Source organism: Pogona vitticeps, chromosome 2 (assembly GCF_051106095.1).
Source record: "Pogona vitticeps strain Pit_001003342236 chromosome 2, PviZW2.1, whole genome shotgun sequence".
Taxonomy (NCBI): domain Eukaryota; kingdom Metazoa; phylum Chordata; class Lepidosauria; order Squamata; family Agamidae; genus Pogona; species Pogona vitticeps.
In genome coordinates, this window is record NC_135784.1 from 262,518,046 (window position 1) to 262,536,063 (window position 18,018).

At 39.8% G+C, this 18,018-nt stretch overlaps 1 protein-coding gene across 3 annotated transcripts; it reads left to right on the forward strand.

The window, feature by feature from the left end:
- Nucleotides 1-875: 875 nt before the first annotated feature.
- On the forward strand, nucleotides 876-16,441 carry NUDT12 (nudix hydrolase 12). Of its 3 annotated transcripts, none has more exons than XM_020794416.3 (7): nucleotides 876-998; nucleotides 3,768-3,978; nucleotides 4,793-5,391; nucleotides 8,406-8,573; nucleotides 11,415-11,528; nucleotides 15,031-15,230; nucleotides 16,239-16,441. In XM_020794416.3, the coding sequence occupies exons 2-7, from the start codon at nucleotides 3,773-3,775 to the stop codon at nucleotides 16,347-16,349; spliced, it is 1,398 nt and encodes a 465-aa protein (XP_020650075.3). In that variant the 5' UTR covers nucleotides 876-998; nucleotides 3,768-3,772; the 3' UTR covers nucleotides 16,350-16,441. The 3 variants fall into 3 exon arrangements, with proteins under 3 accessions (XP_020650075.3, XP_078242386.1, XP_020650077.3); XM_078386260.1 differs by lacking the exon at nucleotides 876-998 and adding an exon at nucleotides 1,072-1,360; XM_020794418.3 differs by lacking the exon at nucleotides 876-998 and adding an exon at nucleotides 1,720-1,842.
- The last annotated feature ends 1,577 nt before the right edge of the window (nucleotides 16,442-18,018 follow it).

The window sequence follows — 18,018 nt, forward strand, 5'->3', positions numbered from 1 at the left end:
TATTCTCCGGGTAGTTTCAGATTTCCTCCTTGCTTTAAAAGCAGCAGACAGCATGATCCGGTGCACATTTACTTTGCAGGAAGTCCCACTGCCGTTCCTGAGGCGCACACTCGGGCAGGTGTGCAGCCGTCCCATGACAACCTTCCCTCAGTAACCAGCTACCCAGGTGTGATTTTTAGATGCAGCCTTACACATTACTGCTTTGACTGGATTTATGTATTATTTGTTTATTTAAAATATTCCATTGCCACCTTTCGCCCCAAAAGGACCCAATGTGGCTCGCATCACTAAAACATTTAAAAGCTAAAACAGGAAGGACAGAAATATTTTGAAAGAATTAAACATGTAATATATTACAATGGTCGTCGTCTAGTCGGTTCCGACTCTTTGTGACCTAAGCTCAACCTTAAAACGCATTTAAAACAACAGAGCTCAAATGTCTTTAAAGCCCTTCGCAGAACAATATTAATTGTATTTTCCATTTCTCAGAGTAGCATTTTTTTTTAAAAAAAAACTTTTCTGTGCTTATTTTTCTTATCTTTAAATATTGTCTTTTACTGATGCGAACCACTGTTGCCTACTTTTTTTTTTTTCAACTTTAAACATTGCCTTTCAATGATGTAAGCCGCCTTTTGGGTCCTTTTCAAGGAGAAAGGCGAGGTAAAAAAATGTTTTAAAGAAATAAATAACACATAAGACGCTCTCTTTGGAACAACCCTTACATATGATTGTACGACCGCAATGTTTACAAGCGCCCGGGCAGCCCAAGCGCGCAGCAAAGCACAACAGCTTCGCAGACGCTTCGCGAACGAAATGGCGGCTCTCCTGGAAGGCGCGGCCAATCCCAAAAAAGGAACTACAATTCCCAAGATGCTGTTCCGCCGCGCCGACGCTGGGGACGCCGAGGTCAATCCGGAAGGAAGTGTGCCGGGGCAAGTTCAGGTCGTGGGTCACGGAGGCGAGAGGCCTCCAGGGACAAAAGGGAACGGGTTGCGGAGGTGGGTTTCTCTGAGGTTGGCCGGGCGGCGGCCTCCCCTGCTTCGCGGCGGTTTTCTGGGGCTCGCCTTGGCCGGGCTCCTCCCGTTTTCGTGGTGGAATCCGACTCATCTTTCTCTCCCCCCCTTCCAGATCCAGTTGCTCTGGACTTTGTTCGCGGAATTTCCCGAGTTTTCTCATCGGGGGGGGGGGGGCGTGCAAAAGTGACGGACCCCGTAGAGAACCGCAGGAAGAGGAGCGAAAAGGGGATCCCGGCCCCTGTCACCGATCATAAAGAAAACGTCCAAGGGAACCTTACCTAGGGGGAAATCTTAAGATACAAAGGCAAAAATAGGCCATACCGTTTTACAGACCGTTGTAAAAGGTACCGCCTGCTTTTGCAATTTGTGTGTTATTTCGTATCGCCCACACACGGCTGCCCTTTATCTCGGAGGAAAATCTCGTTGTAGGTTTCTCTCAAAGAGAAAGAACCGTTAGCATTTAGGCTGCGTGGGAAGAGCCCGGGGCCGAGAAGGTGGTGGCGCTCGGCAGAGAGGATGATGAAGAGGCGGTGGTTCCTCGCCCTCGGATCAGGCATCACTAAGTGCCCAGAGCACGGATTTCAGAGCCTTTCCGGGCATGACCTGCGGGGTTGCAGCCTTTAAGCACGCTTAGCGGAAAGGAAATCCCCTAAGATCATTGGGACTTACTTCTGAATGAACATGCTTAGGACAAGGGTGTGAACGGACATCTCGTCCGCTGTGCTGTTTGTGGACGTGAAACGTGGCTGTGGAAAACATCCGGCTTTATACTGGATGTGCCCCTGAACGTACACAGTGCCAGATAGACACACAGACATATTAGGATGTATGTATATGGGGTGTGTGCCTATATGTATGTAGATATAAAGGTGTGTGTATGCACACAAATTTATGTCCATATGTGCATGCACATGCACACGTGTTTGCCTAAGTGTTTTACCAGGCCTGATACATCATCACTCAATCTGTGGTGCTCATTCCTTATGATGCTTTTAAAATGTGGGATTTGAAAGTAGCAGACATTCATTGCTCTATCACAATGCAAATAAGTTTCCCTGACAGAACCTATGTAGCTGACACCCAGAGCAAATTATCAGTAAGTTAAAAATAAAATGCTGGTAAACAGGGGAATTGAAATGCTAGTAGGTAAGTTGCTAGTAGGTAAGAGGAAAACAAGAACAGCAGGTTGTTTATCAGTTGTTATCTGGTAGGGCAGTAGTTCTCATTGAGTTTGATGGGTTAACACACAGGTAAGTGAGTAATATATAGAATTTAACCTTAATAGCTCAGTGGTTTCCCACCTTTTGCTTACTATCGGCATTCTATCCTATTAGTCTTACATTGACCTTTGTAATATTGGCGTCACACTTATTTGCCTTCTCTCTCTCTTTTTGTCTCTGACAAGGTACTGTAATTAAAGCCTATTGTCACATCAGTTTTCCCTCTTTGTGTTTTCTTGAAATGTGAATAATTGTCACTGGAATTTATTTCCAATATTATCACTTTTAATAACATGGGCAGTACCCAAGATCAAATAATTACCTTTTTAAACAAAGTTTATGTGTGAGCCAATATTCTCGATATTGGTTTTAATAAAGGGTTCTTTCTGAAATTATGTTTTTAAATAAAAAAAGAAAAAAGGGTTTTTTAACATTGAAATGTGCCAGTTGGCACAGTTTCGTGCACTTTTACTTAAAACTAAGGTCTCCCATACTTTCTCCCAGGAAAGTGACCATTAGGTTGTAGACTTTGTAGTCCTTTAATTGTGCTGAGAGTTAGAAGCATTCTAAATGAGAAAAAGAGGACCTAGTATTCGCGAATACCAGAACATGGAATGCCTTAAGCATATCAAAAGAACATTGTAATGCCTCCATGATGTTCAGCTTCCCTTTGAGGCAGAGAATGTTGAGTGAAACTTCATGGGAAATGATGTCCAGAGGAATGGCAGTAGATTCCAGACAAGTGTAGGTACATGGTCCAAAAGAAAGCTCTTTTTTTAAAGGGCACTAAAAATCATTATTAAAAAAACTCTTATCAATACAAATGTTCATCAGGCTGGGCACTGTTGCATTATGGATGATGCATAAAAAAACATGAAAGTTCTGAAAGTCATGGCAGATATCCATGTCCAGTCTGTTTCTTAAAAGTGAATTCCAAAATGGAGGCTGCAAACACAAGGCAGGAGTACAAGTTTCAGATCGCACCCCTGATGGCTGTTTGGATTCTTCACCCCAACAATTAAAGCCACTACTACTATCACCGCCACAGCAATTCAAGCACTAGCCAGAATTCTGGTGATGATTTGATAAGTACAGTGGTGTAAATTGCAACCGCAAATTGCTGCTAATTAATGAGTTACTGCTTGTATGTACCACCTTGTCATGCACCAGTTGGCATACAATCAGCTGCTGTAGTTTATGCCATTGAATTTATGCCAGCAAACTAACTTATGGGATTCTGGCCCCCTTGTTTTTAATTATGTCTAGTTTGACCCATAGTAATTATGTTACAATTACCATTTTGTGCTACTAATAATTAACAGAAATTTCTGTGTGGTCACTATGAGTCAGCATACTGTAAAGTTTCCTCTCTGGCAAACAACCCTGAATGCCTTTCTCCAGACACACTATTTTGCTGAATTACTTGAAGGATAGTTATGGTGTCTTTCATGTGTAATATTGCAGTATGATGTGAAACCAGAATCATGCGCAATATAATAATGTTATATTTTTGTTACATTTTTCACCAAAGAGATAATGGCAAATATCCAAGAAAATCCAAAACAACACTTGATTTCTGAGCTTCACAATTTTGCTGCAGTTGGAGACCAAACCAGGCTTGTGGCTCTGCTCAGCCATTCTCCATCACTTATCAATGAAACGGCAAATAATGGTTGGACGGCACTAATGTATGCTGCTAGAAATGGACACTTTGAAATTGTGCGGTCTCTTCTTGAAAGGGGGTAAGAAAAACTTAGGAAACTAATTACAGTATTTAAATGGGCTTACTATGGTCAGACTGCAGTGGAAGTTACAGCAGAACCTGTATCCTGATCAAGCTATTTAGACTCTTTAACTTCAGGACTAAAATTACATTTGGAATCTAAATGTAAATGAAATCAACTCTTTCTGCAGTTCAAACTCTTTTATTTCAATCAAAAGTATACAGATACTTTTATTGATGAATGCAGGGAAAGAATAGATGGCTTCAAACAACTTGTAATTTTTTAAAAATGTAACTGATAATCTAGACTCGAGATAATTAATACACGCTGGTAAGCTTAAGTCAGGATACTGTGATAATTCTGGCGAGGCTTAAATTACAACAACAGGATTTCAGCCATCATGTTGATTACTAACTCTTATTGTGCATATTTAAATATTTGTTATATATTCCTTCATATCTGGGCTGGGTGCATCATGTTAGTTGAGTACCAAACTATGTCTTTTAAAATAATTGTGTGTATATCTTAAGATTTATATGCTCAGTATTGTTAATTTTCCATCTGTAGATTGCACTACTATATTACTATTTTAGTGTTGTAGTAGTTCTCAGAAACACATCTTGTTACGTATAGTATTTTTAAAAAAAGTAGCAGGCTGCCATACTGCGCTTTATGTAGCCTGCCAACATTTGGCATCATCACTTCTCCCAGTATGTGGTAATAGTGACTTTATGGCACATGATCAATTGAATGAAACTGATAATCTAGACTCTGTTTAAAAATGTGGCTCTTGCTAATGTATATTAATTCTTTGAAATTTACTTTTTAAAAGGTGTGATAAGTTCATAACTAATGGATCAAACCAGACTGCCTTGGACATTGCTCGATTTTGGGGTTACAAGAACATAGCTAACTTATTGTCTGATGTAAAGGATGGCCTGCAGCCATTTCTCCTGACCAGTGAAGTCAGAGAGCATGAAAACTATTTTTCTAGGACATTACTGGATAGAAAGAGTGAAAAGAGGGTAGATTCTGAATGGCTAAACATGAAACAGAAGCAGCCAACCACTGTTTACATCATTTTTTCAAATTTGAGCCCATTGGTCACATCCGATGATGACAGTGAGGATAGTTTTCGCGTTCCAAAAACTAAACTTTGTCGGCTTTGCTACAAAGATGTAAAGGAATATCTGAAACCATCTGGAGCCATCACATTAGTTTTTCTTGGAGTAGAACTTCAGAGGAAAAACAGCTTGCTTCCAACCGTGCATGGACAAGATTCAAATGAAAGTGAAGATGATAAGTTAGTGGCTTGGTTTGCTCTCAAGATGGATGCTGCTACTGCTGACAGATTTCTACAGGAGCATCCAGGCTGTTATTTTCTTCATCCACCAATGCCTTCTCTGCTTCAGTTATTTGAATATGAAGCCGGTACGTTCTGCCTCTTTCTGTTCTAATGTTGGGACCAAAACAGTAAAGTAAAATTCTTTTTTCAGCTCTCATGGTATAGTAGTTCTGGGGAGGACTTTTTTGCATTGAGTTTATACCATGTGTTGCCATAGTCACATGTAACAAGCATATGACCTTCATTTGTTCTGTTGAAAATGCTTAGATTAAGGTAAAAAAGTATCACTATGCTGCAAAAACCCACAAAAACTCGTACTGATCTGAATGAAGTTTAGATCTCATTCTTTTCTGATTTGCTGTATGGACAAAAAACTCACAAAGTACTTACGGAGAATATTCTGTGTGAATATAGCTTTTCATGCCTTTCTTGTTTGCCTTTCCTTTTGTTGTGACCATTAGTTTATAGCAGTGGTTCCCAACCTTGGGTCCCCAGATGTTATTGCACTAAAGTTCCCCAAAGCCTTCGCCATTAGCTGTGCTGGCCAGGGTTTTCTGCTTTTATTTATTTATTTTCTCTCCGTAGTATAGAATATTAGGTCTGATTCACATCACTTTTGTCGAACAGATCTGCTCTTGTAAACCTTAGGCTCCTGTATCTTTAGAATACTTTCAAGAGTTTTTAATATGCTTCTGATATAACATTGTTGAGTTCTGGGATCTCTCGGCCCACACTACATTTCATATTGTATTTCTTTTCCATTTGTAAAGTCTTCAAAAGTAACAGGTCTTCACTGAGCAGTATGTGAATGAGTGCTTTAGTAGTATGACATTAATGAGACCGAGTAGATGCTCTTATGGTCTGTATCCATTGTGGCTTGTAAAAGTTGCAAGGAGAGAGCTGCCCAAATGGTTGGTGAAAGCTGTTCATGCTTCTAGAAAGAAGAAGAGGAACATGTTCTGGTCAACTAATCAAGACGGTCTTAGCAAGTCTCAAAAAATTGTTGGCACTGGCTTCCGCCATGCTGCATAACTACCTACTAGTGTATAATCTGCTATTTTGGAGCGAGATCCTGGAAGAGGTGATAGTCTTATAACTTCACGTTTTCACTTCAACTCCCATCTGAAAAAAAGCATCATGACAGTACTCTTGGATTCATCATTCCTCATATAAAGCAAAGGTGATAGTGACAATTGACAGTCTTCCCTCATTATACATGCTGCACTATTGGGGAAGGACGAACCAGCCATGCTTTAATCACCTCATTATTTAGTTAGTTGAAAAGCACTCTTATGTAGGGCTATCCTTCGAAAAATACTAGGAAGCTGAAGCTAGTGCAAAGTGCAGGAGCTGCAGTTTGATCAGGACCAACATTCCCTCTCATTTTCAGCTCCTCCCCCACATTCATGACTCCACCCCCATGCAGGGTTCTATCGAGACTGGAATCAAAGGGGCTGTAAACGATTGCTGTGGGTGTGTGAATGAGGAGGAGCCCTGTGCAAAGGGGAGCAGAGTCGTGCACACTCATGTAGTCATGCACTTTACAGGGAACCTTGATCAGGACCAGGGTGGATTTGATTTAAATCAGGTCCATTTAAATCAGTAGTCGGTAAGACTTGATTTAAATCATAATTTTTAAATGTAAAGACTCATTCTTGCTGGTATTTATCTTTAATATTTGCAACCAGATGAAGATTTCATATTTAGAATAATAGCCTGTCATATCAGTAAAACGGCTATATCAGAACTGATTTTAGTTTAAAAGGTTTACTCATATTTGGAGAACTATTTAAATTGGTTATTTAAATAATATTATATACAATAGCTTACATATTCTTGTATTTTCTTAAACATCAATGTTTGTTAACTGAAGTGGTTAAGCAAAGTATCTTTCAAGAAAACGTCAAGCTATGCGCACAGAGAGCCCAAGGTTTGTAAGCTGCACTTTCATTTTCCTGCTTGCCCCTCCGTCCTCAGTTCAATGGATTTAAATGGGGAAAACAAAAAATCACCAAAAATTAACGAAGACTCAGAACAAAGGCAAATTAAGTTTGCATAGGTTTCATGAGGTGCAGTACCGATTCCAAGCATTTAAAACAGGTTTCAAACATTTTAAGACACTTAAAAATGAGCGAAAACAGACATCGTTAAGTGAAAATCCCCCATAGAGAACATCGTTAAACGATGCGGAAAATTCCTCCAAGAAACACATCGTTAAGTGAATTCTTTGTTAAACGAAGCAATCGCTAAGCGAGGCACCACTAATGTAAATATTGCATGAATATACAACCTCATGCTATTTGACTAAGCTCTAGTTCATGCTGAATAATCTTTGAACCCGTAATGTATCCTAAACAGAAAAGTATCTTTAGGTAGATTTTTCCTCCAAAAGCGTTACATTAAAATAAATTTGATTCAAATAAAAAATATGATTTTAAATTTTTAAAATCCTATTTAAATTTTTAAAAATTGATATATATATATATATATTTAAATTGTTGCTTTTAATCCACCCTGATGAGGACTCTTATTTGAAGAGGACCAATTGAATTAGAACCTTGCTACCAACTTCCAGTTTGTTTCCAGGCACAATTGCTGGTTTTGCAATGCAGAGTGCTGAATCCTTTGGGGGAAAGGATATCTGTTTGAATATATGCCTGCCTCTAGCTTACGCTCATCATTGAAAGCCCTGCCATGTAGAGAGGTCAGTTCCCTGGTTATCTGAGATAAGGCCTTTTTGGTGGTAGCACCTTGATTGTGGATCTCCCTGCTGAGGAAGGCAAAATTTGCTTTTTCTTTCTTTTGCAAGATTCTCCTGCCATACTTATAATGCCTAATGTATGGCCATATATAATTTCAGTGCTACTTCTGCATTTTATTGTGTAATTTTATTTGTTCAGCTAGTGTTTAGTTTTACAGTACATTGCTCCTTTGCTTACTAGCTGGAAGTTGTGATTTTATAGATTTTATAAATAATTATAAAAATTCGTAAGACTGTTGATTATGTTGACTTTTGCAATAAATTGGAAGTTTGATTTTAATGTCTCATGCAGGAAAAAAAACTCTTATAAGCAGATGATTTGTTCTGATTGTTTTTCAGGAGTTATAGCACAGGCTAGATCTGTTTTAGCCTGGGATAGCCGGTATCAGTTCTGTCCAACATGTGGCAGTGCAACTAAATTGGAAGATGGAGGCTACAAGAAATCATGCTTAAAAGAAGATTGTCTCAGCCACCAGGGAATACACAATACGTGCTACCCAAGAGTTGGTAAGAGAGTTGCAGAGAAGTCGCCATGTCCTCATGAAGAGCAAAAATGGACAAAATTGTAGCTTTATCTATTTGCAGTGTGTATTCTGAAATCTTTTTCAATTTTTCTGCATTGTTATGTTGTAGTCTAATGTTTATGGATTGGAGATAGCAAAATGTCCACCTGTGTAAGGGAGAGGGAATTCTTCATGTGATCACCTGAGAAGACTTGGTTTCTGTTTTTAGGTTTCAGCATAGTAAAAGCAGGTGTTTGGCATACAATTGCAGCCACAACACAGGCGGTATATATTTTGAGTAAACATTGGCAAACACTGTGTAAACTGTTTGACGTGGTTAAAATTCAAGCCAATTTCTCTCTTCTCCACTTTATTAGCTGTGTTCATGTGTAATGGTGAACCAGGAGAGCTGTAAGTGTTGACATGAATGAACTGCATGCTAATTATACAACCTTTTTCTTCCTCCTTCTACCAAAAACAAGAATATGTACCAACAGTTGCTTGCGTGTTTGCTTGCTGCTCCCAAGCAAGCTAGCATCACAAGCCAGGAGCAAGCTAGAATTTGTTACCAGCTAATAATCCTGCCTTGTATAGAAACAACAGACCAGGATACCTGATACCACATGAGTCAAACAATGTCTGGTTTGTCTACCAGTTGCACCACCAGCAGAAGCAATGCAGGAGCAAACGGCCTATGTTTGCTAATGTGCATTCTATTTGAGATGTGACAGCAACCTGGTTTTGACAGCTGTCTTCACATTATTTGATAGAGTTGATTAGGTTCATCTGTCTAGCAAGACTGGGATCCTCTTTCTCCCTCACTGCTCCATGTTTATCCCTCTTGAAGCTGCACACTTTTTAGAAGAGGACAACCATCCCAGATAGGAGTGTCTTTGGCTAAGGGCACAGTTTGTTTGTTTTTTTAGCCAAGATTTGCTCACAAGATGAATATTGTGGCTATGCTGTTATTACACAGATATTTTTTTAAAAAAAGCCAGCCCACAATAATAGCATAGAAGGTGGAATGCCACACAAATACAAATAATATCAGCAAATAGTTGTTCCATCAGATGTACCTTGTCTTATCTGCTTCCTTGTGTATTTCCCTGTAGTCCCCTCACCTGATCTTCTATTTCTCTGTCTTTATAATTCTGCATTGCTTTACAGTTCCACATCCTATGGCTATGCTTGCCCTTGTGCTGCTCTACTGTCTTGTTACTTTCTTCTTTTTACTCCCATGTTGTAAGCATTTCTTTCCCCTTGGGGTTCGATCTGTAATTTTTATTTTGTCTTCCAGACTTCGGCTTGAACTACTAGTTCTTTAAATTTCACAGAGGAGGTAGTTGACGTTAATAAATAGTGGTAGTTAAATCTTTAGAAGCCCAAATGAAGGAAAGAATTGTGAGCAAGATGAGATATTAGAAGACAGCTGAGCCAACAGTTGGTGTTTCTACTGGCATTTCTTTAACGAAACCAGCAGTCAGCAGGATTTGAAACTCCTGCTGGATGCCTTAGGGCAGACACATCTTCCAGAGGTCATCAGTCTTTGAAACATATTTACCTAATGGGTTTGTTGCATCCGTCATCTTGACAGTAAAGAAACAGTATAAGATAAGAAGCCAACAGAAAGGGGAGACTAAAGCTAGAGGGCTGAAAATCAAAACATGAAGGAATGGGGTTGCTATATCTACATTTAAACCTGTCTACTTTCTGAAAAGTGCAACAGGCAGCTATCTGTTCATTCAGCAGAAACACAGAAAAAAGGGCACTCTATCTGTCTCACATCTGCACTTTTTAAAATTTATTATTCAGAGATCACTAGCAGTCTGCCCTCTTTCAGAATTCAGAATTGAGCCACTCAAGAGTGCTAAAATCACAAATTGGCAATCACAAAATAATTACAGAGTATACCAAGTATAAATGAAACCACCAGATAGAGCAGGAAGGGAGCCAGATAAAATCAAATGTTAGATATGCCAAAGGTCTGCTGAAATGATTAGCAACAGAATGTCATTGAGGAGGACTCCAAACACAAATTCATAAATAATGTTCTCCATGAATTATAGATTAAGTCAGCACAGCCATCCAGACAAGCACCAGACTGGGGTTGTCATTTGTATTGAAGTTAGAACCTTGGCTGATCATAGTTTGCCATTTAATCCAACCCCAGCAAACTTTGGCTTGCCTAAGCCAGGGTGGCATACTGTTGTTTAAATATGTAAGATGCCTTAGCAAGGCTGGGTCTGCCAAATAATTTTAATTATACTCAGTTTATGTAATGAGACAATTGAGTGGGAAGATCATTCTTATCCGAAAATTAAGGAAACCTCAATAAGAAAAGGAAAAAGCCAGGAAATTTTAAAGAAAGGCAAAATAGACAGACTGAACCTAGAAATGAGGTTGTAATAATACAGGTATGAAGGAAATCTGAATCTTCCTGTGCCTCAGACTCTGCCCAATATTTGGAAATATATTCCACTGGCCCATTAATCTGTGAGTGGAAGAAACTAAAGGCAAAAATTCTTGCTGATTCTTTCTTTCGGATGTATAAGTGGGTCACTTATTCCAAAAGCATTTTGTAGTTCCATGTAATTTATCTCCTGAGTTTTCATTTTTGGTCTGCGTAAGACTATGCCTTCAAAGGCATCTGTGTTACAAAAACAGGTGAATACATATTTTTTAAGGAACCTGCAATAAGATTACTAGCTTCGGGGCAGCCAGAAAATTGGATTTCAAGCTTTTAAAGGAGGTGTGAATGCTAAGTGAGAATGGTTACATCTATTCACTTTTTGCTGCCTTTTGAAATTCTTAAATATGAGTACCTTTCTTTTACCTGTATTTCCAGATCCTGTAGTGATAATGCAAGTTATTCATCCAGATGGTAACCACTGCCTTCTGGGAAGAAAGAAAACCTTTCCTCCACACATGTATAGTTGTCTCGCTGGATTTGTAGAACCTGGTGAGTGTTCTTTGTGGGTGTGTGTTGTGTCACTGCCTTTAACCATCCCAGAGAATATTAAATATAAATATGCTTAGTTTCTCTTAATTGTTTAAGTAACACTTTTTGAAAATTTGAACTTTGTGTGACTTGTGGCAGACTATATTACTACATAGTATATAATATCTGGGCTTATTCAGTGGTGACAAAAACTCGCCGGAGTTTATGGAGCAGAGGGCAGAGTTGCCAGATCCGAAAACATCTGGTTTGCTATCCAGTTTTCTCCTCTATATGGTCTACGTGCATCTTATAAATTGACCAACCACCTCTGTTTGGAGGAGTTCGGTGGGTGCTATCCCACCTGTTCAAACAGTGGGACCACCCTGGGTTTATTTCAATCGTATCTTCATTTTGTGTTTAGCTGTGGTTGCAGTCTTAAGATCTGTGAGTGGGAAAGTATGGACAGAAAGCAGTGGATTATTGCTGATTCTCCTTCCATCAACATCCCTTTACACACCCCAAAATAGTCCTCCTCAAGAGGGAGTCATTGAAAACGTGAAAGCCTTTCAACCTATTACTGCTCTTTGGCTGAATGGAAAGGCTCCTTTAGTGCAGAAAAGGCCTACATTAGAACTAAGTATTCTTTCAGAATTTTAATTCTGCTCTCTAATAAATGCCATGATCTTGATGTGACTATATTCTCTGGTTAGTATGATGCCTTAGAAAGTAGGGCTTTCCAGTTCAGTCCTCTTGGAATTTTAGCCTGATGGGTTTTACGCTGTGCAGTGGGCAAAGACGCTTCAGTTCTTATTGAGTCCCTTTTATGTACCCTGGAGTCTGTGAATATAGCCTTCTTCAACTCACTCTCTTTCAAACCTTCCTCTGGGATTCCTTTCCTCCACAATAGTTACTTTGTGTTCTGTGGCAGAGTGTCCTGGGAGATTGAAGTCTCCTGAAACGCGTGCGTGCGTGCGTGCGTGCGTGCGTGTGTGTGTGTGTAAGTATAGGCCAGCCACCCAGAGCCCTGAGGAGAGAAGTATTGTCCAGAATGGGCTATGGATTGTTGATTGTGTATTTGAGTGTCCTCAGGGGCTGGTGACTACCACTGATGTTGCTTTTGGGGGGTTGTTGTTCTTTAGTAATTTAGTCGTGTCCGACTCTTCATGACCCCATGAACCAGAGCACGCCAGGCCTTCCTGTCTTCCACTGCCTCCCAGAGTTGGGTTAAATTCATGTTGGTCACTTCAGTGAAACTGTCCAACCATCTAATCCTCTGTCGTCCCCTTCTCCTGCCTTCACACTTTCCCAACATCAGCATCTTTTCCAGGGAGTCTTCTCTTCTCATGAGATGGCTAAAGTATTGGAGCCTCAGCTTCAGGATCTGTCCTTCCAGTGAGCACTCAGGGCTGATTTCCTTTAGAATGGATAGGTTTGTTCTCCTTGCAGTCCAGGGGACTCTCAAGAGCCTCCTCCAACACCACAATTCAAAAGCATCAATTCTTCGGCGGTCAGCTTTCTTTATGGTCCAGCTCTCACTTCCATACATCACTACAGGGAAAACCATAGCTTTGACTATTTGGACTTTTGTTGGCAAGGTGATGTCTCTGCTTTTTAAGATGCTATTGAGGTTTGTTACCGCTTTCTTCCCAGGAAGCAGGCGTCTTTTAATTTCGTGGCTGCTGTCGCCATCTGCAGCGATCATGGAGCCCAAGAAAGTTTTGGGGGGTATTTCTTACTATAGGTGGTTTCTGTATACCCATCTTGCTGTGTCCATTTGATTTTCTGTAATTTCATTGCAAGGTGAGGATTTTCTTGGTCTCCACAGCTTTGAGTACTGGTCCTAACTCCTGACTTTGATTTCACATGGATATTACTTACCACTTTTGTTTGTTGTAATTTGGGTGAGCAGCACTATATGGATAGATGATATGCATACATAGCTTGGCATGCTTGATAATTTCCTATGCATCCAGGTTCTCTAGACTGGTCAGAGAGACAGAAATGGAACAATTCATCAGGCTGCTGTTCCACTGCTGTCAGTCAGAATACTAGGGCATGACAGTAATGTTGTTGTGTAGGCCTGCAGTGTAATCCTGCTGCCATGAGATGTCATATTCAGGGAGTGCCATTATACTGTGGACTACAATATAAACTATTATTACAATTTGTAATGATAATTTGACATCCATGAGACTTAATATAATTCAGATCAGTGGATCTGCTATTTATTTTATTGCAACTGATGCTGTCACTGTGGTTTAAGCATCAAGCTCATGGAACGTGGTGGATGCTAAGATAATTAAAATGAAGGCTTGGGATCTATTAAGTCAAAGAAGTAAGTGAAAGTACACTGCAGCCTCTAGTTAAGATCAGCATAAAAATCCTATTTCCATATACATTTGCATACTTTTGGCACATCTTTCTGCAAGATGAGATCTCTTAAACCATTTTCAAAGTATTAATTGTTGAAGGGTATATTAAGAATAATTCTACAGCAGCTTCTGAATCGTGTTGTAAAAGATGTTTTAGAGTACAGACCTAACCACCTGTGGGTGGCTGCTGAAGAGAGGAGGATCACACCTTGTTAACTCTCTGCTGATAATGGGCAGTACATCATGAGATGCTCTGTCTGGGCCAGTGGAAGCTACCATATTTGATTTTCCTGATGACAGCAGCTGGTAGAATGCCCCCAAATGATATGTTTCTGGAGTTAAGAGCATCTAATTTTTGTTCAGTTGGATCCTGACTGGGCCCATCTGGTGGAGAAGTGCTTCTTCTTTCTTTATTGTCCACCTGAGAGCTGTGAGCTCTCCATTCCTGTGTTTCACCTGGGTATTGAGGGCCAGCTAACTATATGTTAGAGGTAACCTACTGTTAAAGCTGAAAATATTTCAGTGTTCAAGAGCTGTGATTTAGGCACCTCAAGGGTCTGAGATGGTTGGACAGTGTCATTGAAGCTACGAACATGAATCTGACCAAACTCCGGGAGGCAGTGGAAGACAGGAGGGCCTCGCGTTCTCTGGCCCATAGGGTCACGAAGAGTCGGACATCACTAAACGACTAAACAACAACAGCACTTAAATAGATAATTTCCCTTTTTATTGATGGACATTCCTTCTTTTAATGGTGAGGATTGACTGTAATGTATAGTTGCACTCTTGAATTAACTACCCATATTGAAAGTGGGGATATTGTGTTTTAATAGTCAAAACGGAAATACTGTAGTGTTTGACACTTTATTTCCCCTATATTTAAAATACAGTTGCAGAAGACACTGTGAGGTTGTGTGGTCAATTTGCATTCCGTCGAAGCAGTACTAACATAATGATGTGATTTTTTTTTCTAGATGCATTTTTTTGTTGAAAATAGTACTTCAGTTTATTCGTTGCACATTTGTGCTCGAGTCAGCAAGTATCTGTGGGTGACTGTTCAAGAAAGTTCCAGATATTTCACGATGCTTTAAAGCGCAGGATATAATCATTGCACCACACTTTGTTATCTCTTCTTTTCTTTCTTTGATTAGGAGAGACAATTGAAAATGCTGTTCGAAGAGAAGTAGATGAGGAAAGTGGAGTTAAAGTGGGCCACGTTCAGTATGTCTCTTGTCAACCATGGCCGATGCCCTCCTCTCTAATGATTGGGTGTATAGCAGCCGCAGTGTCTACAGAAATTAAAGTTGACAACATTGAACTAGAAGATGCCCGCTGGTTCAGTAGAGAACAGGTAAAGTTCAATTTAATTTCCTTTCTTTATTGATTGCCCTGTGATGGTATTGGTTAGAGCATGCAATATGGATGTGGTTTTTCAGGCAGACAAATGAGTCCTTGTACTCTTTTTTATTGTACAGTGATTACATTGAAATTGGACATTGTATAATAAAACGATCTGCCCCCATGTTGCTAACATAATGAGTATAGACAATTGCTCTTGTATCAAATCCACAGATTTCGCCAATAAGATGCACTGATATTTCAAAGGCAGGCATCAAAAGCGTATAGCTTTGTGTAGGCATAAATGAACAGCCTGATCTAACTTACTGTATGTATTGTGCTCTAGCCAAGAAAGAAAATAAGACAGATGGATGTTCCTTTGTAAGAACATCTTCCATTTATATAAAAGTATGCAAGGTCTTTTGGTTGAGGTAATCATGCACATCAAGAAAGTTATATAATAAAAATACCTATCCCTGTTTTCTCCCAATCATTACAGTTTCAACACCTGTTTATTTACAATACCAGTTGGTCACCTTCCCTCTGTCTAATCTCTTGGAAAAATAAAGTTTAATATGCAAAGATAAATTATCCCACCCAGATTAAATTAAACCCACCCAGAGTAGACTTTGTCTAAAAGGGCGGGATAGGAATCTAATAAATAAATAAATTAATATTAGATTATCACCACCGTTCCAAAACAAGCAGCTGTGGAGCAGTATTAGTGTACAGTACTGATATTTTAAGGGATGGTGATATAGTGCTTTTATGTTCTATATTTTTTCGTTATGGAATTGAGAAAGTTGATCACCAAACATAGGATCACTTTAATGAAATGATATCATTACCTAAGAAAAAGTTCAAGTGCATGTGAAACAAGTAAAAGTTAAGCTTCTTGCACCTCATCTAAAACTACTAGGAAATAAATTTCATAAAATCCATTGCTTTGAATAGATCCCTCAACCTGCTGAACTAACTCACCTGGATACAATTACCTGGATACAATTTTTATATATTTCAGGTTGTTGAAATTGTCAGTAAGCGGAACCAGAGTGCTTTTCTTGTACCACCACATCAAGCCATTGCCCACCAGTTGATAAAGCACTGGATCGGAATGAGTGCCAATCTTTAAAATCCAAGTGGATGCATCCTATCTTGTATCACATCTGCCGGTGTCCATATGTCGGGATGAAACTTGGTTCAGTAAACTATGTGTGATCATAATGTTGTAGTTTTAATCCATTAGTCCACAAAACATATTTGTAGATGTGATTTTTTTTCCTTTAAGTTTCCCAAAATCTCCTACTGCTTAGTTTCTGAAAGAAAGGGGGGCAGGGGAAGGGAACTAAGAATTTTTCAAGTTTCAGTCTCTTTTGATTGTTTCATTTCTGGTTGCTCTTGATTTTATTAGTGCTTTGTTTATTTACAACTATCTGATTTTAAGTTTTCCAGGCTGTTGCTTTTGGCTTTATTCCATAGCTGAAATGGTTCCATCTAAAGTCATTCAGCCATTTCTCAAAGACCAGCACAGAGGAAATCAATTTTTCTGTGGTGTAAAAAAGCATTACAAGGAACTCAATTTTGAGGGCCTGCTGCTCCTGTGTATTGCAACAGGCCCTCAAAATTGGTTCATGGATACCTGTATTTCAAGACTGTTTTTCTCACAGGAGAGTAGCATTTGAGATTGAGAAGGACAGTATGTAATCAGCAAAGTATCCTCTCTGGGATTTTACCAGAAGATAGTACTTGCGGATAACATCCCTAAGCCTTGTGCTGCTGAAAAAGCCATTTTGAAGTGATTACTCAAAGTACAGTGTATTCAGATAACATGCTGTTACATCATGTTGAGGTTGCTGTGCTTACAGAAAGATGGCTGAGGACAGCAACCTTTTCCCTGCACTTGCCACAGGTGTGTAGTATTTCTCAGCAGTGATTTGGCCCATGTGAAGTAGAAAGTGTCGACCATTTCCTAACATGCTTTTCAACACAATATGCTTAATATATTGCATATATTTTAGAGCAGGAAAGGATAACTTGGATGGATCCAGGGGCCCAATTATCATTCTCTGATCCTGCCACAGGCTCTACAAAGCCCCACAGGGACTGTAAGGTAAAGGTAAAGTTTCCCCTTGACAATCTGTCCAGTCGTGTCCGACTCTAGGGGACAATGCTCAACACAACCCATAGAGCAAGTGTTTGTCCAAAGACAGTCTTCTGTGGTCACGTGGCCAGCACAACTAGACACAGAACGCCGTTTACCTTCCCACCATGGTGGCGCCTAGTTATCTACTCGCATTTTGCATGCTTTCGAACTGCTAGGTTGGCGGGAGCTAGGACAAGCGGCGGGGGCTCACTCCGTCGCGTGGATTCAATCTTACGGCTGCAGGTCTTCTGACCTTGCAGCACAGAGGCTTCTGTAGTTTAACCTGCAGGGCCACCATGCCCTGTAGTTCTCCCCAAAATAAGGGAGGGAAACTAAATTGGTATTGCTTGGATTTTTTTGGAGGTGAATTGAGTCACCTGACCCGACAGCTACCATAAAGCTCCTTTTCCTGAAAACACAAAAGGAGAAACACTTGGCCTTTTTCTGTCTGTGGGCTCAGGGATGGCTTTGGAATGGGAAAAATGCCATTGGGTGGCTTCATGGGCTCCTCATGCACATCTCTCATAGAAGAAGCAAGATTAGCTCTATATCCCTTAAAGTGGGGTTGTGAGGAAAGTTCGATCAAATTGAATAGGGTTTTGAATTACCTTGTGAGAGTTCCTTACATGATCAGAAATATTTCTGTGTTGCTCTCTTC

Excerpts from the sequence above, each read along its gene's own strand:
- NUDT12 (XM_020794416.3), top strand. The coding sequence starts at position 3,773 with ATGGCAAATATCCAAGAAAATCCAAAACAACACTTGATTTCTGAGCTT. Across the intron at positions 5,392-8,405 it reads GTTATTTGAATATGAAGCCG|GAGTTATAGCACAGGCTAGA; the intron begins GTACGTTCTGCC and ends ATTGTTTTTCAG. Across the intron at positions 11,529-15,030 it reads CGCTGGATTTGTAGAACCTG|GAGAGACAATTGAAAATGCT; the intron begins GTGAGTGTTCTT and ends TTCTTTGATTAG.